Source organism: Microchirus variegatus, assembly GCF_963457635.1.
Source record: "Microchirus variegatus genome assembly, chromosome: 17".
In the NCBI taxonomy this organism is placed as follows: Eukaryota; Metazoa; Chordata; class Actinopteri; order Pleuronectiformes; family Soleidae; genus Microchirus; species Microchirus variegatus.
Window position 1 is genome coordinate 8,780,505 of NC_139818.1, and position 26,030 is coordinate 8,806,534.

General features: G+C 39.8%; 1 protein-coding gene across 1 annotated transcript in view; it reads left to right on the plus strand.

Annotated features, from left to right (window-relative positions):
• The window catches only part of LOC310939461 (protocadherin-15-like), a gene marked incomplete at its 3' end in the record, with an annotated part of 234,158 nt that overhangs the window by 193,022 nt on the left and 15,106 nt on the right, over positions 1-26,030 (plus strand). The window contains exons 34-35 of the mRNA XM_083904226.1: positions 21,640-21,661; positions 23,447-23,485. Coding sequence (XP_083760352.1) covers positions 21,640-21,661; positions 23,447-23,485 — 61 coding nt within the window. The remainder of the gene's footprint in view (positions 1-21,639; positions 21,662-23,446; positions 23,486-26,030) is intronic.

Sequence of the window (26,030 nt, forward strand, 5' to 3'; positions counted from 1 at the left end):
TAAATCATTGGCTGGGAAGGTCTTTTGAATTTGGGACACGTACATTTTGGTTTTTAGTAACACTCATACATGTGTGTTTGTGTGTACTGCCATAGATTTGCCGGGACTAACTCATCCCCAAAGGATATAAAACCTGGCAAAGTGCAAAAGTTTGCACATTCATAATTAAGGACCATTCTCAAACTGCTCAGTAGACTGATTTTAAGGACATTTGTTCTATTTTTAATTACCTTCGGCTGTTCTCTTGACTGATTTGGGTTTTTAATGTCAGTTTTCAATTACCTATAAAAAAATTAAGTGTCCTCAACTTTTTATTAGCAGCATGTTAGTTATGTGAGTTATTCTGTTATACAGTGTGTTACTGCCATTACTGCCACTCAAATAACATATAAATAGTGTTTCATGCAATATAAATAACGGTATTTCCTGCAGTTAACCAGGCTGTCAGATAGCTTTTTTGAAATTATACCCCAAACTGCTGATTTCCACAGCATTCCACACATGGTCAACAAACAGTATGCAGTAACTGATTTGTAAACACCAACTAATTTCAGTGTGTGTCACATTCTGCACAGCTCACAATTAAACAAGTATGCATGGTGTGTCTTAGCGAGCGATCGTCATTCTGTGACGGGGCCATAACACAGCTTTTCCTGTGATGCACATGGTGCAAATGTCTCTGTGGCCAATTACTGAAGATATTCAAGTGTATTGAATCAATAAATTGTATTAATTTTTCAAGTGAAGCTTTTTTTTTTTTTCTAAGTAGAAGGCTAAAGGTTTGATTTCTATCTCCTCTCCTGGAAAGACACTTAAAGGTTCAATGTGGCACATTTATGAGGGATTATCGGCCAACATTTAATAGATATTTGTATTAAGTTCATATAATCGTTTGGTTCCTTAACTGTAGTAACAGCCTTTCATAATACTTTAAGGATGGTACTTGTGCATGTGCCAAGGCCACAATAGTTCCTGCTGTGTGAGGGGAGGGGGTGACTGGAGGAGTCCTCCATTTGTTACAATCTGCAGTCTCACCATTAGATGGAACACATTTTTACACAGACCTTTAATCTCAAACTGCTCCTGGCAGATTTGCTAGCAATTTGAGGATGGGTGTGATTGGTGTAATGATAGCAAAAGTGCAACATAAGATGAACCAAGTGTGTGTGTGTGTGTGTGTGTGTGTGCTTCTGTGTGTGTCAGTTGTAAAACTTTAATGTGTATAGCACTTTGAGTTGCCATCAAGGGTAACTATGTAACTATTTTCCATTTTCAAGGTAAAAGCATGGGTTTATTTCTGCGTCCCTCAGACGGGCGAAATAGAACTCGCAACCCATTTAGCGTTCTTGCCTTAATGCATATGCAATATGGGGTGTTTACACGCTATTTTACGTGTGATGGGAGGAGAAAATATAAATATGTTATTTTAGCACGCGCAAAGTGATTTATCAAACCTGAAACTGATTGCCGTGTTTATTTTAGCGTCTATATTTAGCACGTTTGAAAGGCAGGTCTTAACTGGCACAGCGGTGCGCGCACATGGCTGCGGTTATTTATAGTTATATTATATTTGTAAATCAGGAAATTACGCTTTTCCAGAGCATGTTCAACTACGCCTTCACAGATGACGCACATTCATTTCTTATTTGGAATATCTGAATAAATTAAATATAGATATCCAGAGGAGATATGTATGTTTGTACTGGTATGGGCTTACCTTGGACTGCAGTTTGTGGTTCAAGGAGGGGTCGTACCTATGTTCCCCAGTTAAGACCGGAGGAACGGGGAACCCCGCTTTACCTTAACGGGTCCAGCTCTAACCTGGTCTACTCTCGGTGCACGGCGAAGCGCAGGCGGCACAGTGCGCACACGTCACCAAAACCTCACAGGCAGGTTTCCACAGTTCCAGGCACATTTAAATGCAATAAATAATAACAACAATCACTATTTAATGTAACTATCTGTTGTGATTATCCGCTTTATTTATTTATTTACTTATTGACAAAAAAGTCACACATCCATTGAAATTAGACGTATGTGTAATCTTGATAGAAACAGCAGAGCGCCCCCTGGCAGCTGTCAGTGAGCTGCAGGTGAGTCAGGAGGAGAGCGCAGCCCCTTTTTTTTTTTTTACGGCAACATCCATAGTCCATAGTTTTCTTTGTTTGATACGTCAGGTAATGATGGAGCTGTCCAAAATACGCAGGATTAAAATGATAATAATATAAAAAGGTCCTATGGACCCGGGGAACAAGGACGTCATATATGCCTCGATCCCAGTTATCAGCTCATCGCAGAACGTCTGTGCTTTCTGTTCCATGGTTTCAAATTTCATTCTGCGCTTCCGTTGAGTCTGCTCTTTCTCCATATGGACAACTCTTGACTCGTGCAAAAAAATCCTCATTTAAATAGGGCGGTCTTAACCACTTCTGCGCCTGTAGTCAATTGCTGCCGCAATCTTAGTAGTTCACCCGCAAAACGTAATCCAGTAACAGGCGCAGTCTTTCTGCTCGCGCAAGCAATTTAGCGCCCTCTATTTGGAATCTTAGTAAATCAGGCTCTTAGTGTAGTATAGTTTTCCATGAACTTTAAGTGCTATGCACTTGAAGTACCTTTTTCACGGGGCTAAACTTGTTCTACAGAACATTGTCGTCTGCTTTTCCACTGTGGGGAGATTATTGGCAAATTGGCATGATGATGACAAACTGTTCCACTACAGACCACAAAGTGGCGCTAATATACAATTCCAAGCTGATTGGTCAAAATAAAACTCTGGAGCAAACCTGATGTTCAGTGCTGCAAGCTTCACCTTGATGGTTCCTGAACTTTGACATAGCACAACCCCCTCCAACAGGACACTTAAAAATCTACCTAGTACTACCAGTCATTTCCTGGGTTCTGCAGTGATAACGCACATAGATCCTGGTAAGGTCCACACGTCCTGGTACTAGTTTCTGCTGGAGACATACTCAAAGTAACAAAATATGTACTTGTTTTGTACTGTATACACCGCTCCCTTTAGATGTACTTTTTGTCTCCATTGTATATATTTTCTTTCATTCATCCACATACCTTGTACTATAAAAGGCTTCAGCTTTTACACCGTGCTATGTTGTTATTTCATAGTATGGGTTTTCCAAAATTTAAACACGAGGTGAAGAAACGTAGTTTGTTGCACATCGTATGTGAGCCAAATTAGAGTGTGAGACTAATACCAGCCATAGGGCTAGGTAATTATATTATGACTGTAAAGTTGCCAGTGCTATTCCCAGGCTTCAAAAAACAACTCATGAAAGATGCATTTGTTGATTCCCTCATCCAATGCCAACATTATCCCCTTTGGTGGTTGTGATGGAGTAAGGCAACTGCCAAGCATAAAAATAAAACAGGGCAAACTGCACTACAAACCATCCCTGAAATTCAACACATTTTTTGTAGTGTTCCAGAACCATTTATTTCTGATTTGTCACCATGTTCTGTATGTCAGTGGTTCTTGAATGATCCCCGGCCTTGAGACCCACATTTATCCTGAGTCATTGAGTCGTGACCCACATTTTTTAAACACTTAGGTTTATTTCATAGAAATTGGGCAATAACATACAATGTCTTCATGCTCTGTTAAAAACATAAAAAAAGAGGGGGAAAGTGCAACAAAAGTGCCCATAATTCAGATTTGTGCTGTATGTCATTTTGATAGTTTCATGCAGCATGTGCCAGCACACACTGTGGTTTTGGCTCTTTCTTGTCTTCAGTCCAAGAAAACCCATTTTGGCGTGTTTGCACATTTCTGAAAAAAGTGCACAAACTCCTGAGATGAGGGACACTGTTGTCACGACTACCATATGTGTATTTATAGAAAAGACTGCTGTATCACTGTTAAACTGCTTTTTAAACATCTTTGAAAATGTTACATCATTCTTTGTTGTCATTTCATCACTCCACTTTTCCTGTTGCTCTCATCCGTCCTCCTTCATCTCTGACTGACAGACAAAAGTGAGTATAGGACGCTGAAAACTGTTTCTCATGTACCAGTAGTTTTATGACCTGCTGTGATCGTTTCCGTGCTTTAGTTTTGTGTTTATGTGTTTTGTCGCTCAGTGTTTAGTGTTTGTGGAGGGTGACTTGTACTTTCTACTTTTTGTAGATTATAGATGCTTGCTTTGTCAGTGGCAGTTAATGGTTCCCTTGGCAGATCAGTGCTGGATGATGATGCCGGCAAAGCATGATCATTTGTTGTCTAAGCATAAGAGAAGACATGGAGTACCACGGGTCATTATATAATCAATCTTCAGTTGAACTGTCCTCTCTGAACTTCATGGCACACAGTTTCTCTCTCACTGCCACAACTGATCTGGCATTGTTTATAGTCATGGGGTGTTGTATTTGTAGTGAAAGCACTTTTAGAATTCATACTGATCACTCTGTTAGTGTTCCTTTGTGTTTCTACTCTATTTAAGCCCAACATCGTGTGTGTCCCTTTAGTAAAAAGAGAAAGCACCGAAATGAAATATTTAGACATCTTCTGAGATCCCTCATTCATTTTCTCCAATTTCCTTCCTCATTCATCCAATAAAGCTGCTGTCAAGTATGTGATCCCTTGGCTAACTTGCAAGTGAGGCAGGACATTTATTTATGTATTATTATTATTTATGTGACAAACAGCCTAACCTTACGAGCACTACTTTTTGCAGATACAGAACATGGGATACTGTAAAAGTTTGTCCTTGTTTTACTGTCAGAGCTTCCTCAGGGACCCAATGTCCCTGAGCAAACACTCTGGATTAGTGATAGCTGTCAGAATCTGGAGTTATATGAAGGTCCAGTGTGTAAGGAGCTAGTGGCAACGGACTGCAGATTGTATTAAATGGAGGACCCAACTCATTCCCTCAAATTGCATGCTGTGGCTAGTTTGTCTGTCCTGGGTGCTGTAGAAACATAGCAGCTCAAGATGGTGGCCTTTGTAAAGCAAGGCTCTGCCCAAAGCACATATGAAAGGTTTATTGTAAAAACAGAATTTTATTTAAAGTGAGTCATATTAACATTTCTCTGGGTATTCAATTTCTAAGCCTGTGAAATAAAGCCTGCCAAAGCACTGGATCTTTAACACAGATTGTACCTAATGGATTTCACTGGCAGCAGCTTTAATATGTGGAGTCTTTGCTTTCCTCTTTTTCTTCATCAACCTACAGTCAAATACAAATGCACCTTTGCTCCATGTCATCTTTATTATTGTGCGTGTCTTTATGTACACCTCTTCTGTAACTTCCCTTGTAGAGATATTACATTTACATGTTACAGTTCTGTGCATTAGTGGTTTCATTTAAATTCCATTCAATCCCCAACTCTCTCTTCCTTTTCATTGAGGTAAAATGAATCAGAGAGATGTAAGCACCTCTCTGATTCATTATACCCTCCTCTGCATTATATCTTTATTTTGTTTCATTATTTCTTCCTTTTTTTCATTTTTGTATATTTTATCCATGTACCAGCCGGTCAAACCACAGTTGTGGTGGAAGTGGGAGCAGTTTGGATGAAAGTGATCACCAACGTCTGATCTCAGACTTTGCCACGCGTGCAATAGCTGCCCATCAGCAGTGTGTTGCTAATGGGGGGGTTATCAATAACCTGCCCAAGTCTGAGTCAAACATCACTTTTCTCTCTGACGAAAACCCCCTGACGATCAAAAATCCCATCTACCATGAGGATGGGACTTTGAGTAGTCCAGAAACTCTTGGAAGAAGCCAGAGAAGACAAGACCTTCTCAGGAATTCCTCTCTTTCAAGGATAGGCCTTCGAGAAGCTTGGCTGAGGTTTAGCTCCACTGCAGGTGATGTAGGCTTCGGTGGATTCAGTGGCAGTGATAGTGGATGGGGATCCGGAGGTGGACACAGCTGGACTCTCCCATCAAGATTACATCGAAGAGACATGTATGAGGATTTAAGACGCCGAGTGGTCATGGATCCTGTGCAGTGGGAGCTGGAGCTTCTCAAGGCTGACTTCAAGGAGAGTAAAGATGCCGGTCTGGATTCAGGATTCGATCGTGGGTTGGACTCTGACCTAATGGGGAGCCCAAGTCTGGAACCAAAGTTGACAGTTAAAGAACAAGCCAGACAGTTTGAGCAACAGGCGCTCCAGGAAATGCGACAAAGGCAAAGCAGAGATTCAAGAGGATCTTTGTCACCTGATCTTCTACTTTCCGTTTTCCCAGAGTCTCCTCAGCACCACAAACAGACCCACAGTATCTCAATTTCTCAGATCAAAGAGGGTCTGCCGAGTATCATTGTCACCCACAGTGAAGCAGGAACCCCTCCGCCAAGTAACAAGCCAACTCCGCCCGTGCTGCGGCGTTTTGGGGAGAGTTTAATCGCAAATCAAAGTGGAGAAGACTCCTTTCAGGTTCATTTAGAGATTATCCCTGATCCTCCCTCAACTCCACCACCACCTCCTCCCCCATCCCAACCACCTCCTCCACCTCCACCACCTGCCATCTCTGCACCTCTACCTCCTTCACCTCCTCCACCGCACCACCCCACTTCCCCTCCTCCTCTCCCTTCTGCTTCATCTTATTCTAACCATGTTGAAAAGCAGCCACTGCCACCACCGCCTCCTCCCCTACCACCTCCAACACCTCCACCCCTTCCCCCTCCTTTGTCTCCTTCCCTCCTGCGTCCATCCACCTTTATCCTCCCATCGCTCTCTGAGGCACCAGCTCTCCGACCCGTGTCCCTCCGGCCATCCCCGCCGCCTCTCCCAATGGACCCTGAACCTCAACAAAAAGAAAGGAAAGGAATCTTGAAGAATATCCAAAACATTGCAGAAATTGAGAAGTCCGTGGCCAACATGTTCAGCCAGATAGATCAGAAACAGATCCCTCTCAAAAAGATAATGAAGAGCCAGGCCTCTGTGGAATCTCTTGATTCCCTTGCCTCTGTGGATGCATTAGAAGACAGAGGAGGAGAAGGCGACGGAGAAGGAACAGGTGGAGGATCTGCTCCTCCTCCTCCCCCTCCTCCCCCTCCTCCTCCTCCCCCTCCTCCTCCTCCTCCTCCTCCACCACCAACTTTACAGATTCAACCAAACCCAACCATGAACTCCGTCATGGAAGAACTTGAGAAAAGATTCCCCTCTCAGTCTACAATGCTCTAGACTTTACATGTCTGATTTGGAAAGCACAAGGAAAGGAGTCTCTTCACATTGGACTCCCACAGAACTGTCAAGAGACTGTTGCTCAAAATAGTTCAGTGTTGCGATGCTATGATGATGTCTTCTGCCATGACTTTATGTTGTTGTAAAACAGGAAAGACCGAATGGGAACTCTATGGGTGGAAGAGATGATTGTCTTGTCTCAAATGATGGCACATGTAGTAGTAAAACTGGAGAGAAGGTGAAATAGCCAACACGGCTTAATCCTACATTGATCTGATAAATAGTCATGTAAATGCTGAACAGGGCTTCCACTCGACTGTCACTCATACTACTTCAGTGAGAAACTAATCATTTAATAAACCATTTGTTACAAATAATGGAAATAAAGTTCGACTTGGCGTTGATGACTCCTCTCTTTAGATGCTCCTTGGATTGGTAAAACAGCATGCTGTCAGCAGCTGTTCTGATTTAGAAGGTGGAGACGGTGGCGTCAATGTGTTTGCCAGTTGCACCAGTGTGAGAAATGGGCAAGGGAGGACCCTTATTAATGGACTGCCAGAATGCGATATACGTGTTATTGTTGTGTTGTTGACTGCAAATAAATTAAAGATGGGACACAGTCCTTAATGCAACCTCCCACTCCACCTGTGTGCCCTGTATCAAACACATAATATGGAAGTGCATTATGATATCAAAATATTTTGGACCCCTACCCTTTATCTGCTGTGGCGAATTTTGATTGTTGTCAGTTTTGTCCAACATATTTAACATTTTTGTAACTACTAGAGAGAGAACAATTGACTTAGAGAGGCAACAGACAACTTTTGTCCCTAGTTCACTTCCCTGTCGTAATAAATGCAACAGTAGGACATCCTTTCTTAAGAGCTGGTCTTGTGTCATAATGAACACAAGTGGAAAACATGATACGGGATAAACACTACTCTTGTTGGTTATGAATTAATCAGCTCCGACATTAGCTGAAACCTTGGGCTCATAGTGGGGCCTTTCACGTCCCTCGTTGCCAAGCAATGAAAACGGGGGCTGCTGAGATGAATGAAATTGCTGCAGCCTCAATGAAATAACATGAGAAAAGAACAAAAGAAACCTATTGCTTCACCGATTCAGAAGCTTCGTCTGCCTGATCTATACAAAGACCAGTTTGACCTTCTTCTTTGGCCTTCGTATCGGGGGACACACTGCAAATTCCATCCAGAAAAACAAGCATGTTGCAGGAGATACTTTATTTGTGCCCTCAAAAATTACTGCCTGTGAGCCTACCCAGTATTTTCCACATTCTCCATATTCCAGCACATAATTATGCTAACAATGTATACGTATATTGATATATTCATAGCATTGTAACCTAATTCATTCTGTCTCTTGTTGAGTGACAGCTAAATGCAGCTTGAATTTTATGATCAACACGATTTTATTGTCAAGGGATTTCATTTTAGATGTTTTCCTCATTCATTATGCATCTTTTCACCCAGCCTATGCAATTGGAATCTGAATTATTACTTTTGATGACTCAATCCACGGGCTAACTGCAAGCCCATTGCAGAGTGCACATCTCTAATTTTCTTGTTTTAGAGTGACGCATTACCTATATGCTGTATAACAATTTTTCCATGAGAACATGCATCATGGTGGCCAATATAAAAACATAGTGAAAGCAAAGCTGAGAGGGGACTAATATAAACATGGATATTGTCATTTTGTCACATCACCATTCCATATTAGCAAGTGTAAGTGAAAGAAGTTGTCAATTTCAGCTTGAAACTGCCACATGTGAGAGCTGAGAAATCGACAAACAGAAGTGGTGAAATGTTAACTTTCCGTTTGACTGCTGTCTTTAACATTTCACATCCTTGACAAGTCATTGACATCAAGGCCAACAAACAAATTATCCTCAATCATCTGTGCTCAGGGTCTTTCTTGAAGGACTGCGATGTGACTTTGTTGATGGGGCCCACTCGCTGGCTGATTATGGGTTTGGGTTAGCTTGACACACACCTCCTGGGCTTCTAAACTGGTTGATTGAAGATGCAGCGAGTGTGAAAAGGAAAATCAATCAGAGGAGTGAGGAACATTGTTAAACCTGCCAGCTTGGACTGGACTGTGTAAAACATCGGGTTGCCTGTATTTCCTTTTGCGTTTGTTTCTTTTTTTTTTCTTTGTTTGTTTTTACTTTGCTTCTACAGGAACTTACTATTTATTTTAAATTTTCAGTTAAATTATATTTTTTATGACATATTATATGTTTCAATCAGTATGCTGCTTTCTGTCACCCACTTCCCATAATATGTAACATGTCATTTATTAGATTTAAAGCACTACAGTATCTTTGTAAATAGACTATACAAACTTTTTTATATATATTTGTTTAATTTTAATTTGTCAGGGGTTCTCAAAGTTTTGATACCTGAGGGCCAATTTAGGAACCCAACATTGGACTGAGGGCCGCCAAAGGAAAAAAAAGAAGAAATAAATCATATTTGTAATAATTTTAATGACCAGATTGCAATTCTACAGTTTAGCGTAATATAAGCATTCCTATAATGTAATTTAAGCATTAATATAATAACGCTTTATAATTTACTGGGTAATTACCCAGTATTTTGGCCATTGTTCTTACCTTCTAATTACAGGTTAATACCAAGTAGCACATAATATTTATAGTAATAAGTAATAATAAATAAATAAAGTAATAATTCTGTTACAATATATTTACTGGGTAAATAGCTAGTAATTGGGGGCTGTAGCTACCTGCTTATTACCAGCTTATAACCCAATAATACACTAACATTCACCATATAGAAACCAGGTAAATACCCAGTATTTTTGTTTACACTTATTGGTCTGTATCCAGTAATGTCCAATAAACATTTAACAAGCTTAGTAGCTCCTGGATTAAAACTATCAACTGTAATTCATTGCGGGCCACCAGAAATGTTTCTGCGGGCCATTGGCCCCCGGGCCGCACTTTGAGAACCAATGCTCTGAAAACATTATTCACAATGTTTGTCTTTCTGTTGTTTTCTTCCATTGTCTCTACCTAATAGTTCAGGTTTTTTTTAACTGCTGCTGTATAAGGTACTAACACATGTGGCCTGCGAGTGCCCCCTGTGATGAGAACCAGCCTGAGACATGGAGGTTTGTTCTCTCTCAGTGAAAAAAACCCAATTTTAACGGCGTCAATTTTTTTATCGCGCGATTAACGCTGTTTTTGGCAGAGCAAACTTTGTCGTTTTTTCACATGCTGTTGCCTCAACTAGTAACGTTAGAACAACTACAACACCACACCGGATCTAACTATACCGGAAACAAAACAACAGACACGCTGCGTAAGTATGAGTAAACGTTCCGTTTTGAGCGGATGGCGAGCGCCGTGCGCTTCTCCGCTAGCTCCTTCAGCTCGGATAAGCTCGTTACAGCAACAACACATTAAACCACGGGACTTCGTCTGCGTTAAAGAACGGCTCTTTATTCACAGCACTGCGGGCTGAAACACAGTCTCTCTTATTATTGTGCGGCTCTCAAAATAAGAGGAATAACTCAAAATATGCAGCGTGACATGCAGAGATATTCACCTGTGGCTCACCAACGTAAACACACAGAACACATTACTTCCTGCTTCACCTACGCACCTCTCTGTCTCGTACCTCCTACAGCACACACACACATACACAGCTCCTCACATACACACAAGTTACACACATAGAATAAGATGTGAAAAAATATTTAATCTAAAATTTGATTTTGGCTTGAACAAATATTGGATTATAAATATTGTGTCTTGAAATTGCAGTAAGCTGTATTGCAATTTAGATGAATTTCGATGAATTGTTCAGCCCTACACTACAGTATATGCCAAAATATGCCAATAACATTTTACACAAAGATGATAAGAGTATTAAAATGAGGAAAAATAATGGTAAAAAAAAGAAATCAAGGGACATTTAGAATGGATAAAAATGTGCGATTAATCGCGAGTTAACTATGACATTAATGCAATTAATCGCGATGAAATATTTAAATCGTTTGACAGCACTATTTAATACCCCTTGTGCATGTAAATGTTCTTTTTTTTTCTCCCAAGTTGGACTGGGACTAAGACTTTGAGACTTGAGAAGTTAATTATATAGAATAATATTTTGTTTACACTATGTGATACATTTTTATGAAGCTTTTCTATAGGATTTCATTGCGCAGGTACCTATTAATAAATGATTCATATTAAAATACAAAAAAAATCACAAAAATTAGATGACATTTAATAAACTAGTAAAAAAAATGTGTCACTTACTTATTGTGCAGGATATTATTGATGTTGTCTCCCCCTCTCCCTTGTTGTCTCAGTGCAGGAATAATAACCAGTGTAACTTATAGTTTAGTACAGTCACCAAACTAGAAAGATTTTTGAAAAAGCAGCTGTGGCAGGAATGTATGCAGAGGTAGTCGTGAACAAGTGCGATACATTCGTAGCATATTAATGAGGAAATATAATGCTCCACTCACCTCACACATAAAATGCAAGTGTCTTTTATTATGAAGGCCACATCAGGTCAAAGCAGTTTATTGGCTCATAGTTATAGATTGGAAGTATTTTATTGTAGACAAAATCTCTTGCTAACATAAAATCTACTCCAGTTATGATACATATTTCCAATTTTTATGTTATGTTGTGTGTTTATGAAACTTATTAAAACTAACTAAAATTGTAGAGAAATGTGCTTAGTTTTTGTCCTTCTAAATTTATTCCATACATATTGCCTTTTGGGATCATTTGAAGTGTATTTATTTATTTATTTCTCTGCCTGCAATTTTGAAAGGTCATGTTTGAGACGTTTTATTCGTAATCACATGTTTTCAATTTGTTTTTGTTTACATAAGTAAGGCTAAGCAAGTTAAACATGTGTTATGTAGTTAATTGGGTTTAGTCTAGCGGTTTATTGTTTGTTTGTTTTTTGCTCTCGTTGCTACTCAGATTGAGTTTCCTGAGGCTCACAAGCACCGTGATGCATGTGTCTCATGAGGGTTATTTATTATTATCATTATTATTATTACTATTTAGGTTATGTTCATGTGTGTCTTTCGTCTGTTGGCTATATTTTTTACCTGCACACTAACTATATCCAACCTAAGCAGTATTATGCACATTTCCTTGTAGACTGTTATTGATTCAGAGATGTTCTAATACATTTTCAAAATTGCATCTTTTTCTGGGTTTTTAGGGCACTAAAATACTGGTTATGACCTTGCACCAGACAAATACAAAAACATAAACAAAAATGAAAACGGATGAAAACGAACACACCAGCTCTAAAAACTAATTAAAATGAACTTGTTTCAAAAACAAAATCACAACTAAATAAAAAACATAAAACTAATGAAAAATCCCAAACTATTATAACCTTGGGTAAGGCTTGCGTTTCGACTGAGAACGGTACATAGGCGGCTACATAGAAACATGTAGTTCGACGTTGTACTGGTGACAGTGACATTGACATGACATTGAACGACAACAAATGAACAATGAACAATGAACGCGACACAATAGAGAACAACAAAGAACATCTTTTTTCCTGGTCGGTTTGTGGCTGTTTGTCTCAACAAGACGTCAAGCTTTGTGTTAGACTGTGGGCGTTGAAGAAACACCTGTCGCAAGGGACTTTTTTATTTTTTATGTTCCTACCAATCGGCTGACTCTCGTTGTTGGAGCCAGTCAAGCGCGATCCTGATCTTTCCATACCATTTTACTCTGGTACCCCAAAGGGAAAGGTGTCAAAAATTGGTACCATTCCTATTGAAAACACAAAAATAATGGCTTATACATACAGTATCTCATATAACCACACTCTCCCTTTATAGTCTTGAGCCCATCACCGATACACACAAGGACCCCTTCGACAACATATTGTATAATATAAACCACACTTATTGAGCCTTTTCTGTTGAATGACACCGTCACGATAAAGACACACTTTATACTGGCTGAATTTGCCAAACACTCTTTACCATGAATGTCACCTCCAACAACTGCCTGGCTTGTGTGTACATGTGACGCGCAACTGCCTTTGATGCGCGGTGACATGAGATAATGAAAAATACGATTTTTGTGAGCATCACTTGTGATGCAGGTTCCTCCGCGTTAACACAGGTTGAACAAGAAGACTCCGGGGCGCATCCTGTCATTGTGAAGTGACAGAGACACAGTGGAAGCCTGCGTCGCTGACAATTACATCGAGGCAATTGCATCAAATTATGACGCAAAAGCAATACAGCACTGAACGTCTAATATCTATTACAAAGGGATGAAAACAATGATTTTTTTACTTTTCTGTTAACATTTAATTAGAGTGGAATATAGTGCAATAAGGTGTTGTGGTGTTAGGAGGATGTCCCGTTTTTTTTTTTGTGTCCCGTCGGGGGGGGGGACATAATCTTTACCTTAACACATACGGTTGTTTTCTTGTTCTTTATGTGAGCATGAAAACTAAAAATAACGTATCACAAAGACACACAAATATCAAATGCACAGGTGAGGGGAGGGTAAAAGATCCAAAGAACTTGAAAAGAAAGACTGAAGCACAGCCAAGAAAAAACATTCAGGTGCTGGATGATCGCAGGAGCAAAGATTTGTCGAGATCAAAAGTCAAACACCACCACACACACGCTCACAAAGTGACTTTCACTTCCTTGGGTTCACTCACGCCCCTGCATGTTGAATGTATGAATATTTATAAGGCAAGGAAAAATAAAATACCTCTTACAAATGAGAGATGTAGAAATGTACACAAAAAGAAAAGTTTCTTCTTAAGGTATTCTTTCAAATGTTATCACACCTAAATTACATTTTGCAGACATTTATTAAGGTGTTTATTTCTGTGTGCGTGGCTTTTCTCCAGGTTCTCTGGCTTTGTCCCACAGTCCAAACACATGCAGAGGTTAATTGGATCATTTTGATTAATTGGACTCTTAAGTTGCCTATAGGCGTGTTTGTCTCTCTGTGTGTTGGCCCTGCGTTGGTACCTGGAGGATATAGCAGTAGACAGTGGGTGGATGGAATTTGAATGGGGATGCTGTTCCATAAGTACCACATTAAAAACTGACCACTGTTAGCTTTAAATAGCTGTGAAAGAGATTGACAGATCTGGTGTGATAAAAGTGCATTTTATATTAGGAAAAAAAAACATAATGAGATGGTGATGGTTCTCAAACCAAGTACGACCTGAGAAAATATTGACCTCTGACTTTTCAGAGGAGGCAGATTTAATCCCGCTGAGATAATTTGCTTCCTGACATAATACTTCAGACACTGCATAACACAAATGTAGCCGTGTCATGTAACCTCACTGGTACATTCCCCTTTTGTTTCTATTTCAGAATAAAAGTCTGTGTCTGTCACTTGTAAAGTGCTGTAAATGTGAAGGTTCAGAACTGAAATATTTGGTTTGTAGTTGAAGTAACTTGATATAGTGGACCACAGACCTCGAGCTTTGTCTCACCATAAATATTTTGATGTGTTTTTACAGCATTTCTACTTTTAAAATATTTGTTTTTACTTTTCAAAGATATGAGGACAGGATTGATGATTTATATCATTTATGTCTCAAAAAGTGTTGACTCATACTGAGCCTTTGCCAGTTTTTATCATCATATTTTCCTAATTACAATGAAGCGTTAAACCTAAAAGTCATTTCATAAGAGGCTGAACAGTGCACATGTAGAACAGGTTGCAGGCAGTGCTGCTGTTTCAGGTGGATGGGCTGTTGCAATGTTTGATTTCCTAATTAGCTCTCAGCCTCACCTGCTCATCACACGCACATATTAAGTTTTATCGTCGCGGAGACACCTCATTCAGTTCTTATCCTATTTTTATTTGCTGAAAGCACAGGCACATTATCGCATCTAATTGGCGATGTACTGTTTTCAAAGCTGCGTCTGTGTGGAAAAAACCCCCCCACCACTAATGAGGTGCTCCATGTGTCAAATGCTTCAAGCGTTGGAGTGAGATCTTTATTAACAGTTGTCAATAGCCAGACACCTTGTGCCAAGGACTGGACTGTACAGTCTGAGCATATAAGTTGTGAGCTTTGGCTTTACATCAAAGATAATTCACTGGTACAGTGGCAGTTGCTGGTCTGTGAGACGGGGGAAGCTCATTTCAGGCCCAGTTATTTATGCATACATACATTCTGTCCTCATTTCCTTTTTGTGGGAAATTCTCTGCATATAAATGAATGAACAACTGAAACAAAGAAATGCTATTTTAGCATTTTTATTTACAGTGAATATGTACAGACAGAAATGGGATATATCGCCGCGCAAATGACACACAACACGCTGTTATTATATCCGCGAGAAATGCGCGCGGATATTATGGAATCGGTCTCGCGCGTCCACAGATTTTAGCCGTTAACGCGATAACTGGAAAGGCGTTTGAGATTAAATTTTTGTATTTTTTTTATGGGTCACATACCCCCTGTAGATGATCCCTATTGATTTTGAGCTGTCTACCATTATTATTAATTAGTTAATTAATTAATTAATGATATAAAAACCATATTTTCTCCTGTATCTTCCAAAGTATTGCAGGTATTGACTTCAAATTTTGCATGGGCATCACATACCACCTGAGAATTATCCCTATCTTTGTAGCTTAATTATTAATTAGCAAATTAATTAATTTATTATGCTGAAAACACATTTTTGGCTTTATCTTCCAGACTGATGGAGATATTGCCTTCAAATGTTGTACAATGATTCATGTAACAACTATCTACAAGTACAATCATTATTACTTTGGCTATGATTGGTAATAGTTACATAATAAGTTAACTGGTTAACTTATTAGTGAATACAGAACAAATAGTTAAGGCATTTTTTCTTTATTATTGAGCTCATTTGGACACATTGAGGATATCATGGGTTTATTTAGCACTTATTCATAATATGTATTACATTATAATATAAATGTATTAATCATCATATAAAAAATAGTTAAGCCTCCATTTCTTTAATAATGCATTGAATGGAAAGTTTGAACATATTGTATGCTTTTTCATGAAATTTAATAAACATAGTGTATGCTTTTTCATGACATTTGGACACTTTGAAGATATGGCAGGTGTGGTTAGCATTTTAATATTCATAATATTTAACAAGGTATAATAGGTTAACTAGTTTTATTAAAAACTGGAGAGAAATTTATGAGTTCAGGTATTCTGTGTTCAATATCGAGTTTATATGGATACTTTGAACATGTATAAAGTGTAGTCAGCATTATATCATAATATTAAACAGTTATTTTGTTGAATTTATTAATAATTAAAATCCACATGGGACTGAGACCGAATAGGCTCCAGTGTCGTGTTTATTTCTACAACGCTGCCAATCAAAAAGTGATCAGGCCTTTCAAACGGTTCCTCCAATCATCATGAATCAGTCTCAGTTGACTCTCAGAGATGCTGAGCTTCCCTGGAAGTGACAATTTATTTTGTCACATTTATCCAATCGGCATCTCACTCACCGCAGTGAAGGAAAAAAAAAATCTCCAGCATCAAAAGATGGATATCTGAAGAAGACGTCCTGTCCTCATCGACTTCAGGAACGGGCGCGAAGAAGAAAATAAGTGTTGGAGATTAATAGTGGAAGGGAATCGTAAAATAAGGGGAGGAGAAAACAAAATCTATTTTCACAGACACTATTTTTACTTGAATGAACAGAAGAGTGATTGTTCGGCACAGAGTCAGTTGTACTACACATCCACAGCTCGTTCTTCTCTCTCTCTCTATCCCTCCCTCCCTCCCTTTCTCTCTGTGTGTGTGTGTGTGTGTGTGTGTGTGTGTGTGTGTGTGTGTGTGTGTGTGTGTGTGTGTGTCTACAGTCAGACCAACTCTCCGCCTGCAGTAAATACAGTTAAATGAAGCTCACTCATGCAGCAGAACTGGCCATTTCCTTCTCGGAAAGTAGTTAGGGGAATGTCAGAAAGTCACTACTTTGTTGCTATATGCTTTTTTGAAAAAAAAAAAAAAAAGTTGCTGGGGGTCTGTAATGAAACACCATGAAAACTTAGATTTTCTTTCCTAGTTTCTCTTTCTTTCCCCTGGCTCGGTTCATTCTGTATTTGTTCATGTGATTGTAATGTGTATAAGCGTTATAGCACCGCTTACAGGCCTGGCATTTGTACTACAGCAATTTTTGAGTCATTTTGGCAGCTGTTCGCGGGGCACTTTTTCGAAAACGATTCCTTAACGTTTCATTACGTCTCTGCTTGAGTATGGCCTTAGAGCAATCGACTCTGGTGTGCGAAGATCTCAAACAAGATTCTCGTGCAGTGGACGCCCAGCTTGACAGGACCACATTACCAGGATAAATTATGTGTCCCTAATAACATACCTTGTCTCAGGTGAAAACAACAACTAGAGAGTCAGAACTGAAGAAGCCTCTTGGATGAGCAAGTCCAGTCGCCTACACTACTGAACAGAATAAATTAAGTGATATAAAATAGATATTCATTCATTTTAAATTGTCATATTTGCCTGTTGGACAAAAAAAACGATACACTACCGTTTGTGATGTCATACATGCTGCAGCTGCATATGTCATGTGAGGAGGGCAGTTGTTTTCTTTTGATGATATTTGCTGCAATCGTCCTTGACTTTTTGCCCCATTTACAATAGGAAGCAGAATATTTTTTGACTGGTGATTTCCTTCTCTTTAAAGGAGCCTGAACTGCAGCGTGAAAAAGAAATGGGGGAGGGGGTAGAAGGGTGAGGTGGAGAGAAACAGAGGAGAGAGAGGGTGCTGAAAGAGGCTGTTAGAGTGAAAAAAAGGAGTAGAAAAGGGAAATGAGGTGAGGAGTGACAATGCAGAGAGAGTGAGAGATGGGGGACAAAAAAACTGCAGGAAGAATGAATGTTTCTGGGTGTCTTAGTGGAGTGTGTTCTTTAAGAGCTGCAAGACAAGGTGGAGAGTAGACAAAGAATGGGAATCAATCATTTCGCGTGTGTGTGTGTGCGTGTGTGTGTGTGAGAGAGAGAGAGAGATCAGATAGCTCTCTGTGTGTTTTTGTCTGGAAAGGACCTAATTATGTGTCTTTCAGAGCAACAAGGACAGGGAGGCAGACTTATCTTCACTCACTCACACAAACACAGATGATTGCACTCTACGCACACTGCCAGGCACACAAGTACAGCTGACATCTATAGCCTCAAGTGTAGACATAATACAAAAATGGTTTAATTTTGTAGCTATGAATAAACGTGCGCATGTCTGTGTGTTTATGATGTACAGTCGGTCACATTTGGATTGATTTCATGAAAAGCTCACATGGTTTTCTGGCATAAACTATGACCTTGTCAGAACCTGTAGTCCCTAGCTGTGTTTCCATCATTGTATGGTTTGGTTTGCAATGGTAAAGCCCTGGGTCAGGCTTGCATTTATTGAGGTATGCAGGGAGTGTCATGTCACTTCAACACTTCATTTTACTTCTCCTTAGCAGTAGAGAGCTATTTAAAATATTGCCTCTACTTTAGAGCTGCAACTAACGAGTATTTTCGTAATCGATTAATCTGGTGATTATTTCCTCGATTAATCGATGAATCGTTTGGTCCATAAAATGTCAGAAAATGTTGAAAAAACGTTGAACAGTGTTTGTCAAAGCTGGAAATGACGATGTTCTTGAACGTCTTGTTTTGTCCACGAACCAAAATGATTCAGTTTTAATGATTTCTTTGTTTATGTGGAGCAAAGAAACCAAGAAAATATTCACATTTAAGAAGCTTAAACAATCAGAAATATTGTTTTAATCATGAAAAAAAGCTTCAAACCGATTATCGATTATCAAAATCGTTGGCGATTAATTTAGTAATCGATTAATAATCGATTAATCGATTAATCGTTTCAGCTCTTTTGAGGCAATACTTTGATTCTGATGAACTGGTGAAGTTCAGGTTCTGAGATTTGAATTGTGTTTATGGTTAAGGATAAGGTTAACAGTTTGTCTAGGCTGCCTAAATGAATGGAAATCAATGCAGTGCCCTGAGAAGAAAAGCTGTGCAAACCTGTATGGATGTTAAGTCTAATAAAACAAAGCAGGAGCCGATTTGTCCTCCAAACATCAACAATTGTTCTGTGTTACATCTTCATTTTACCACCTCATTGCCTTTGTTTCACATGAAAATGGAAAAGTAGTGAAGATGTATGGAGCGGGCAGTTTGTCTGTTTCTCTCAGTTTTGTTTTTCCTCGTTCAATTGAATTGTTTTTGTTCTTCTCCAGCTTCTTTTTTTTTCTAATCCCTGCATTTCCTTGTTTTCTTCCAGGTGTCTTACTCTATACTGTATTTGCTAAAAATTGTATGTAAGTCTTCCCGAAATCGAGGACATTTTTAGTTCACACAGTTTTGCTATTATATTATATTTAGTATTGGTATTTGGTAACAATGAAAATAAATAAAGTTAAATTAAAAGTCAGGCCTTTTTTTAAAAAAAACTTCAGCCCAGCCTGATGCACAAATGCAATGCTGAAGACCAGAGCTTCCCAAATTGTTTATATGGAGCAGTTCTGACCTTATAAAAAAGCAAATTTTGTGCAAAACTTATTTTCTGACTATTATACTGCCATTTATTTCTGTAACACCTAATATTATTTTTGAAGAGGTAGGGCAAATGTTTTCAAGAGATACAGTGGTATGTTTAATAAATTAATCAAGATTTAATATATGGTTGTGACCAAGTGTGGCCAGGTGCAACACAGTGGATCAGTGATCGTGTCGTCTTTTAACTGGAAGTTGTGGGTGCAATTCTTGTCCTTGGGTAAGACATGGGTACAAAAGACGTGTGACTGAATGGGTGTGAGAGGATAAATGGCTAAAAGAGAGAGAGCTCATGTCTCCCTGACCGTAATGAATATGTTAAAGCGGACCTAGACCGGAGGTTCCAATTAACGATGTTTTAGTGTGTATCAGCATCATTACCTTGTTTATGAAGCCCTGAAGTTTCGAAACAAACAGTTCAGCCATTGCTGAGAACGCTGTGAGTTATTGTAATCTCGGGCTCAGCGAGATCTCTGAAAAAACCGTAACGGCGGTTATCCTGAACAGCAGATCGTCCTGCTCCGGGCACTAGTTCGAGCACATCCGGTTGCGTACATTGAACCGCAGAAGAAGAATAACGTCCGTTGTGGAGGTGTTTCACGAGCGACAGTGTCTTCTGACTCTGGGTCTGTGGCGGGGAGTCGTGACAAAACTATTTTTAAACACTGTTAAAACAATGTTTTGATAATGAGTAGCAGTGCATCCACCGTTCCAGAGGGGGGAGCTGGGCTTCTGAGAGCGGGTGTACCGCCGGGTACTGGCCAATCACAAGACTCTGTCTTCTGGGTGAGAGAGTTGAGTCTCCAATCTCGCGGCTGACAAACAGCGTCAGAAAAGAGGATTTCTATCGGCGCGTTTACAGCAACTAGGAGGTTTTTGACCATAAAAACAAGTTAATGTATGTAAGTAGACCTCCATAACTAACATATGTACAACAGGACCGCTCTATGTGAGCTTTAAAGGTCACCGGACAGATGAGTATATGTGTTATCTTGAGGACTGAGCTTCAGAATTGGAGATAGGGTGGTGTTGATGGTGCCTTGGTTATCCTTTACCAAACCTATTCGGAGAAATCCCTTCAACCTAACTCGTCACAGACTCCAGGACTTTCTTCACTGTTCTCCAAAAACCTTTACAGCAAAAATACCCCAACAGTGGTCACACTTAGGTGTAATGACTTTTGCGCTCTGTTTTTGATGAGTCAATAAAACTCCTACCTAAGGCACAGTGTGACAGAACATTTTTTATGGGTTTGATTTTTAATACCACATTATACCGTGAAACTGGTAAGTGGCCCATACCTATTCACACTCCAAGATAATTCATAGGCGTACATGTATCCATAAATCAGGCTTTACATGCACAGATTGTATATTATACATGCATGTCTCGGGTCTATTTTTCCTAGACTAATTCATAGTTTTATGCATTCTTATGAATTAGCTATTCCACCCACTGGTCATAAATGACATGTTTTTTTTCTTATTATTATTAGTGTGGTGTCCAATATCGAAATGCCTCGTCCTTGTTTTTCTCAACAATGGGACGAGCTCATTTGGCTTGTAAATGAGATGTGACTGTTTCATATGTACGAAGCAATAACCAGAATATTTATCAAATAAACAGTGGGTGACAGCACAGAAAGATATGGCTTCTTTCCCCCCCGCTTATGGCCCGCATCCTCAATTTACCTTAAAAAACACACAATCTCTATATATTCACTTATATGCAACTCAAATTCTTGGAAAACTGGGTTAAATATCACAAAATGTCTTCCATTTAAACATAATATGTCTGTTGCAATAGGGATTATTTCCTGAAAATGTATGAAACCATCAACAAATGTTTCCTTCATAATATTGATTTATGTTTTCCTTTTTTTTAATTCTTCCAGGCGGGGCTATGGACAACAGGAGGTACGTGACGGCTTTGCATGCTACAGTTGCATGTGTGATTGATGTTTTCTTCTCCTCCTCCTCCTTATCTCGACATATTCCCTCCTTCCTTTTCCTTTTCCTCAAATATTCTCCTCTGTGTTTGATGTAATTAAGGCAGAGCAGAGTGTTTGGTTGTGAGTTATTTGATCATGTTTTAACATAAATTACTCCCTGCCCATGTTTGGAGGCGTGTCGTGACGATCAATGTTGGATTGATGGCAAATATTAAAGTGTAGAAACACAAAATGTGTCAAAATCAAGCATTCTGTATAAAATCATAGTTCACTATTTAACTTTAGTTGAAATAAGTAGGCAATCTGTGTCCACTCAAGGCCTGCACTACAATGGGTGTCTGTTAAAACTGTCATATAATCTTAAATCATCTTAACATATACTTTCTGTGATAATAACAAAGAGAAATTGCCACTTGCCAAAAAGTGATCTGTGCTCCTACCTTGTGACTGAGGTGGTATTTTTTCTCTCAAAATCATTTGATTTCAGTGGGGTATGAAAGTATAAAAGTATAGCCCCTCTCAGTACCGTTTACCTTGTAAAGGGCTCGCGCATAAAGTAACATGTCGTGTTCCAGTTGCCAAAATCCCTTAGTTTAGTTGGAGTTTGACACATTTTAAACATTGTCGCCGTCTCAACCTCTTTTCAGGTGAAACATAACACAGTCCATCATTATAATTTCTTTATTTAAAAACAACTTTGAATAATTCTTATTATAGTAGTTTCCAGCATATGCAACGTGCATGTCAGACTACCAGCCAATGATGTATATTTGCTAATAGAACATAATAGAACGCAGACAGAACATATATTTTTTCACATTATGATGGTTTAATCCAGAGAAAAGCAGCCGTAATCATCGTTTAATTCCATCGTACAGCTTTATCAGGCTGTGCACACTGACCCAGATCCGATTGGCCATGACCTGCAAAACTTGACCAGATAATGAGGCATGAGAGTCTTAAAGACTGAACTAGACTTGAGGTAAATTCAAAAGAAGCAATTCAAAGAGTAATAAGTCACAAAATAGAACATTTGAACTCAGCAGTGGACCGACAACTGGACTTTGGTGGTAGTCGTAGTGTGCGGCTTACAAAGCAACACAACTTCAGTTTCCATTGTTTGTCCATTGTGTTAAAGCTGTCCAATTACAAGAAAGAGCAGCAAACATTCTGTTATCATAATGTGCTTTTAAGCAGAGATAGATTTTATTTGGATACCCTTTTGTTAAGTGGATAACATCATTTTTTTTAGTGAGCATTGGCACACAGCAGTCAGATTCAGAGTACATATAATTTATACTGACTAAAAGACGCTCACACAACCAAACAGCGCTATTGCTTTAAATATTAAAAATAAAAGAAAAATGTCATGATTCTAAAACCTATTACACAATGGAAGACACTTTTCTTTGTTCAACACTTACAGCTGATAATACAGTGGTGATCATTGCTTACAATGAATCTCTCTGCACATTAGTGACTTCTGCACAGTTTTTCAAAGCTGCTTTGTCTGCCAGCATTCATTACTGATTTATGCATTAAATATTTCTGAATGTTTCTATGTAGAACAAACTCAGATTTGAGTTAAAAGTAAAACTGCTAAAATATACAAGCATGCATCCACTTTTGAAGGAGCAACATCAGCGATTGATTTTCTGTTTCCAAAATAAATGTATGCACCACACTGGGGGAGAACTCTTAACTCCTTTCATTCGTCTTGTCATCCTCTGCTTTTCTTTGCCTCTTGCAGACTCAACAACTTCTGCGACCTTCTCTGCTCAGACCTGAGGTACTCTGTCTCTTTTTCTTCTCGCGTTTCTTTTCTTTTTCACTACTGAATGCATCTTTTGTTACAATAAATAAGCTGGACATAAATGCAGAACACAGGACTGGAGAAGAGAGGGTTTATTATTCAGTCAGGGGGAGGATGGCGGTGGACGGGGAGTGGAGTATAGTCGCAGGCCAGAGCCAAGCGGGGAGTGAAGTCTGTGCCGCGTGATCAGGGCTTGATGAGTGACGAGCAGGCAGGCGAGCGCTGAGGATCGAGGGAAACAGAGAAGGGGTGAAGCAAAGCTGCTTTGTGTGTGGCTGGTAATGTTGAGAGTGTGGCAGGTGGGCAGACGAAGATTGGCTCAGCGTTTACGCAAGGAAAACACTCAGAATGCACAGATATAAGCTGCCACAGTGTTACGCACCAGACAGGCATGTGGTGGAGAAATAAGAGGGGGCACTGATGAGTAGGGTGTGAATCAAGGAGAGAAGAAGAACATCACAAGCGGTGTGTGCGAAATGTCTTCATTCGGAAAAGATTTGGTCGATTTGAATTTACAAATCCAATCGTTTACATGGACGCAAAATGAAATGTTGTGATTGTGGCGTGCATACACATGCGTCCAGCGTTCAGTCGGAATGGACTTTTTTGACATGTGCGGTGTTGTCTAAAGCCCAATTTATACTCCTGAGTAAAGTGCTCTGCGTAGGCTACGCAGAGTCCTCTACGTCGACGCAGAACCTGTCGAAGAGCCTCTGCGTCGTCTCCGGGTGCACGGAATATTTTTTAAGTGTCCGTCACTCCGTCAAGGGACAACGGAGACGGCAAGAGCTGCGATTGGTCCTCAGGACAGGCCGAGCGAAGCTGCTCTGTGCCGGCTCACAGTGAGCAGCGAGCATCCACAGAGGGCGGAGCTGAACACCGCCGACTTCGTCGCTGCCGAACTATAAATACGTCAAATCTTAACACACACAGCACATGTTTAGACTCTAAATGGCCAATTTCTCGCCTCAAATTATCTTAAAACTGCGTTCCGGGACACAGAAAAGTGACAAACGGCCACTGTTTCAACAACAACAGTCTTTCTCCCTCGGACGCCATTGCTCACTGTAGCCAAAAGCACAACAACCTTGCGCAGCGACCACTACTGATCGGGCGGGAAATTGCAGCGCCTATCCGTCACCACGACGCAGAAGTATAAAGGCTCGAGTGGTCTACGTGGTGACGCAGACAGATAAAGCATTACACAGTCGGAGAAGTATAATGTGGCCTTAATTCTTCAGAAGTAGAAGAAGAAGAAGCTTAATTTCCGCTTCTGTTATAAACAAACGCCGCATGTGTCTTCAGCATCTGAGACTTTCGTGTCTGTTCATTATCCTTTTTTTTGGACAGATTCCAAAAAAAGCAACAGTAACAATACAGATGTACGTTATGTTTACGTGGATGGGACGCGGGATAGCACCAAACCAGAACACCCTTACATGAAAACCCATCCGGGTGACGATATTGTTATACTGTCTGTGCATAGCGAAGCATGCGATATTTTTCGATTGTATCTGGATTCGACATTTTTATCTCTCCGATATCTGATCCAGTGATTTTGACCAGTATCGGCCCGATACCGATACCCATCCCATGTGTCCATGAAAACATAGCCAGTTTCAAACCGCCACAGTTCATTGCACACTTTAAAGGTCTCACAAAGTCTCCTGGGTCTTACGAGAAATAAGGATTGCTTTTAGGCAACAACACGCACACATCCTAACCAGGTACCGGATATAAGATCGAAGAAGCAATAGTATTATTTTCGACATTATCATGGCAAAACCTGCAAAAAAAGAAAGTAGGAAGCAAGGAAGAAACTCACCAAGGCCACAGCAGTACACCGAGTAAACATCGGACTGCCCGACTGACATGGACATAGACATTGCTCCATGGCTTTTGTGTGTGACTCCATTGAAAATAAATGCACATTACCATCACACATCCCTACCAGAGAGGAAGGGCTGGGGGGAGCATCGGCAGTGAGTTTTTACGACAGTGAGGATAAAGCAGTGGACGATGGATGGATGGATGTTTATGGTGGTGTCATAAAAATATGTACTCTGAAACTGTTTGGGGGAGCTCTGTAGAGAGAAAGGCGAGAAAAGTGACCAGACTCCACTTTAAATCCACGGAGATCAAGCAATATATCACAAAACTTAGCAGACTGAATATATCTGAAGGGTGCTTTTCTTGAGGATAGAAACAGCTCGAGTGGGCATCATTTTAAACCTGAGTATACTAATATCTTCTGGAAATTGCAATAAAAGCATGTAAAATAAACTTAAAATTAAATATACTAGGTGAAGTGATCACTACACAAGCAGAACCTCTAACTTGTTGGTTCCCATCACTATGTCTAATTTATGTTCACCTTGAGCATGTTCTGTGGCAGTGATCCACCTCTGCCTTCTCTCAGGTGATCCGATAAAATGCTTCTCCCCTTCGCTTGTCACAACAGCTGTCCTACATCTTCACTTTTTATTAACACAGTTGGCAAAGAGACAAGTTCCCTGACGTA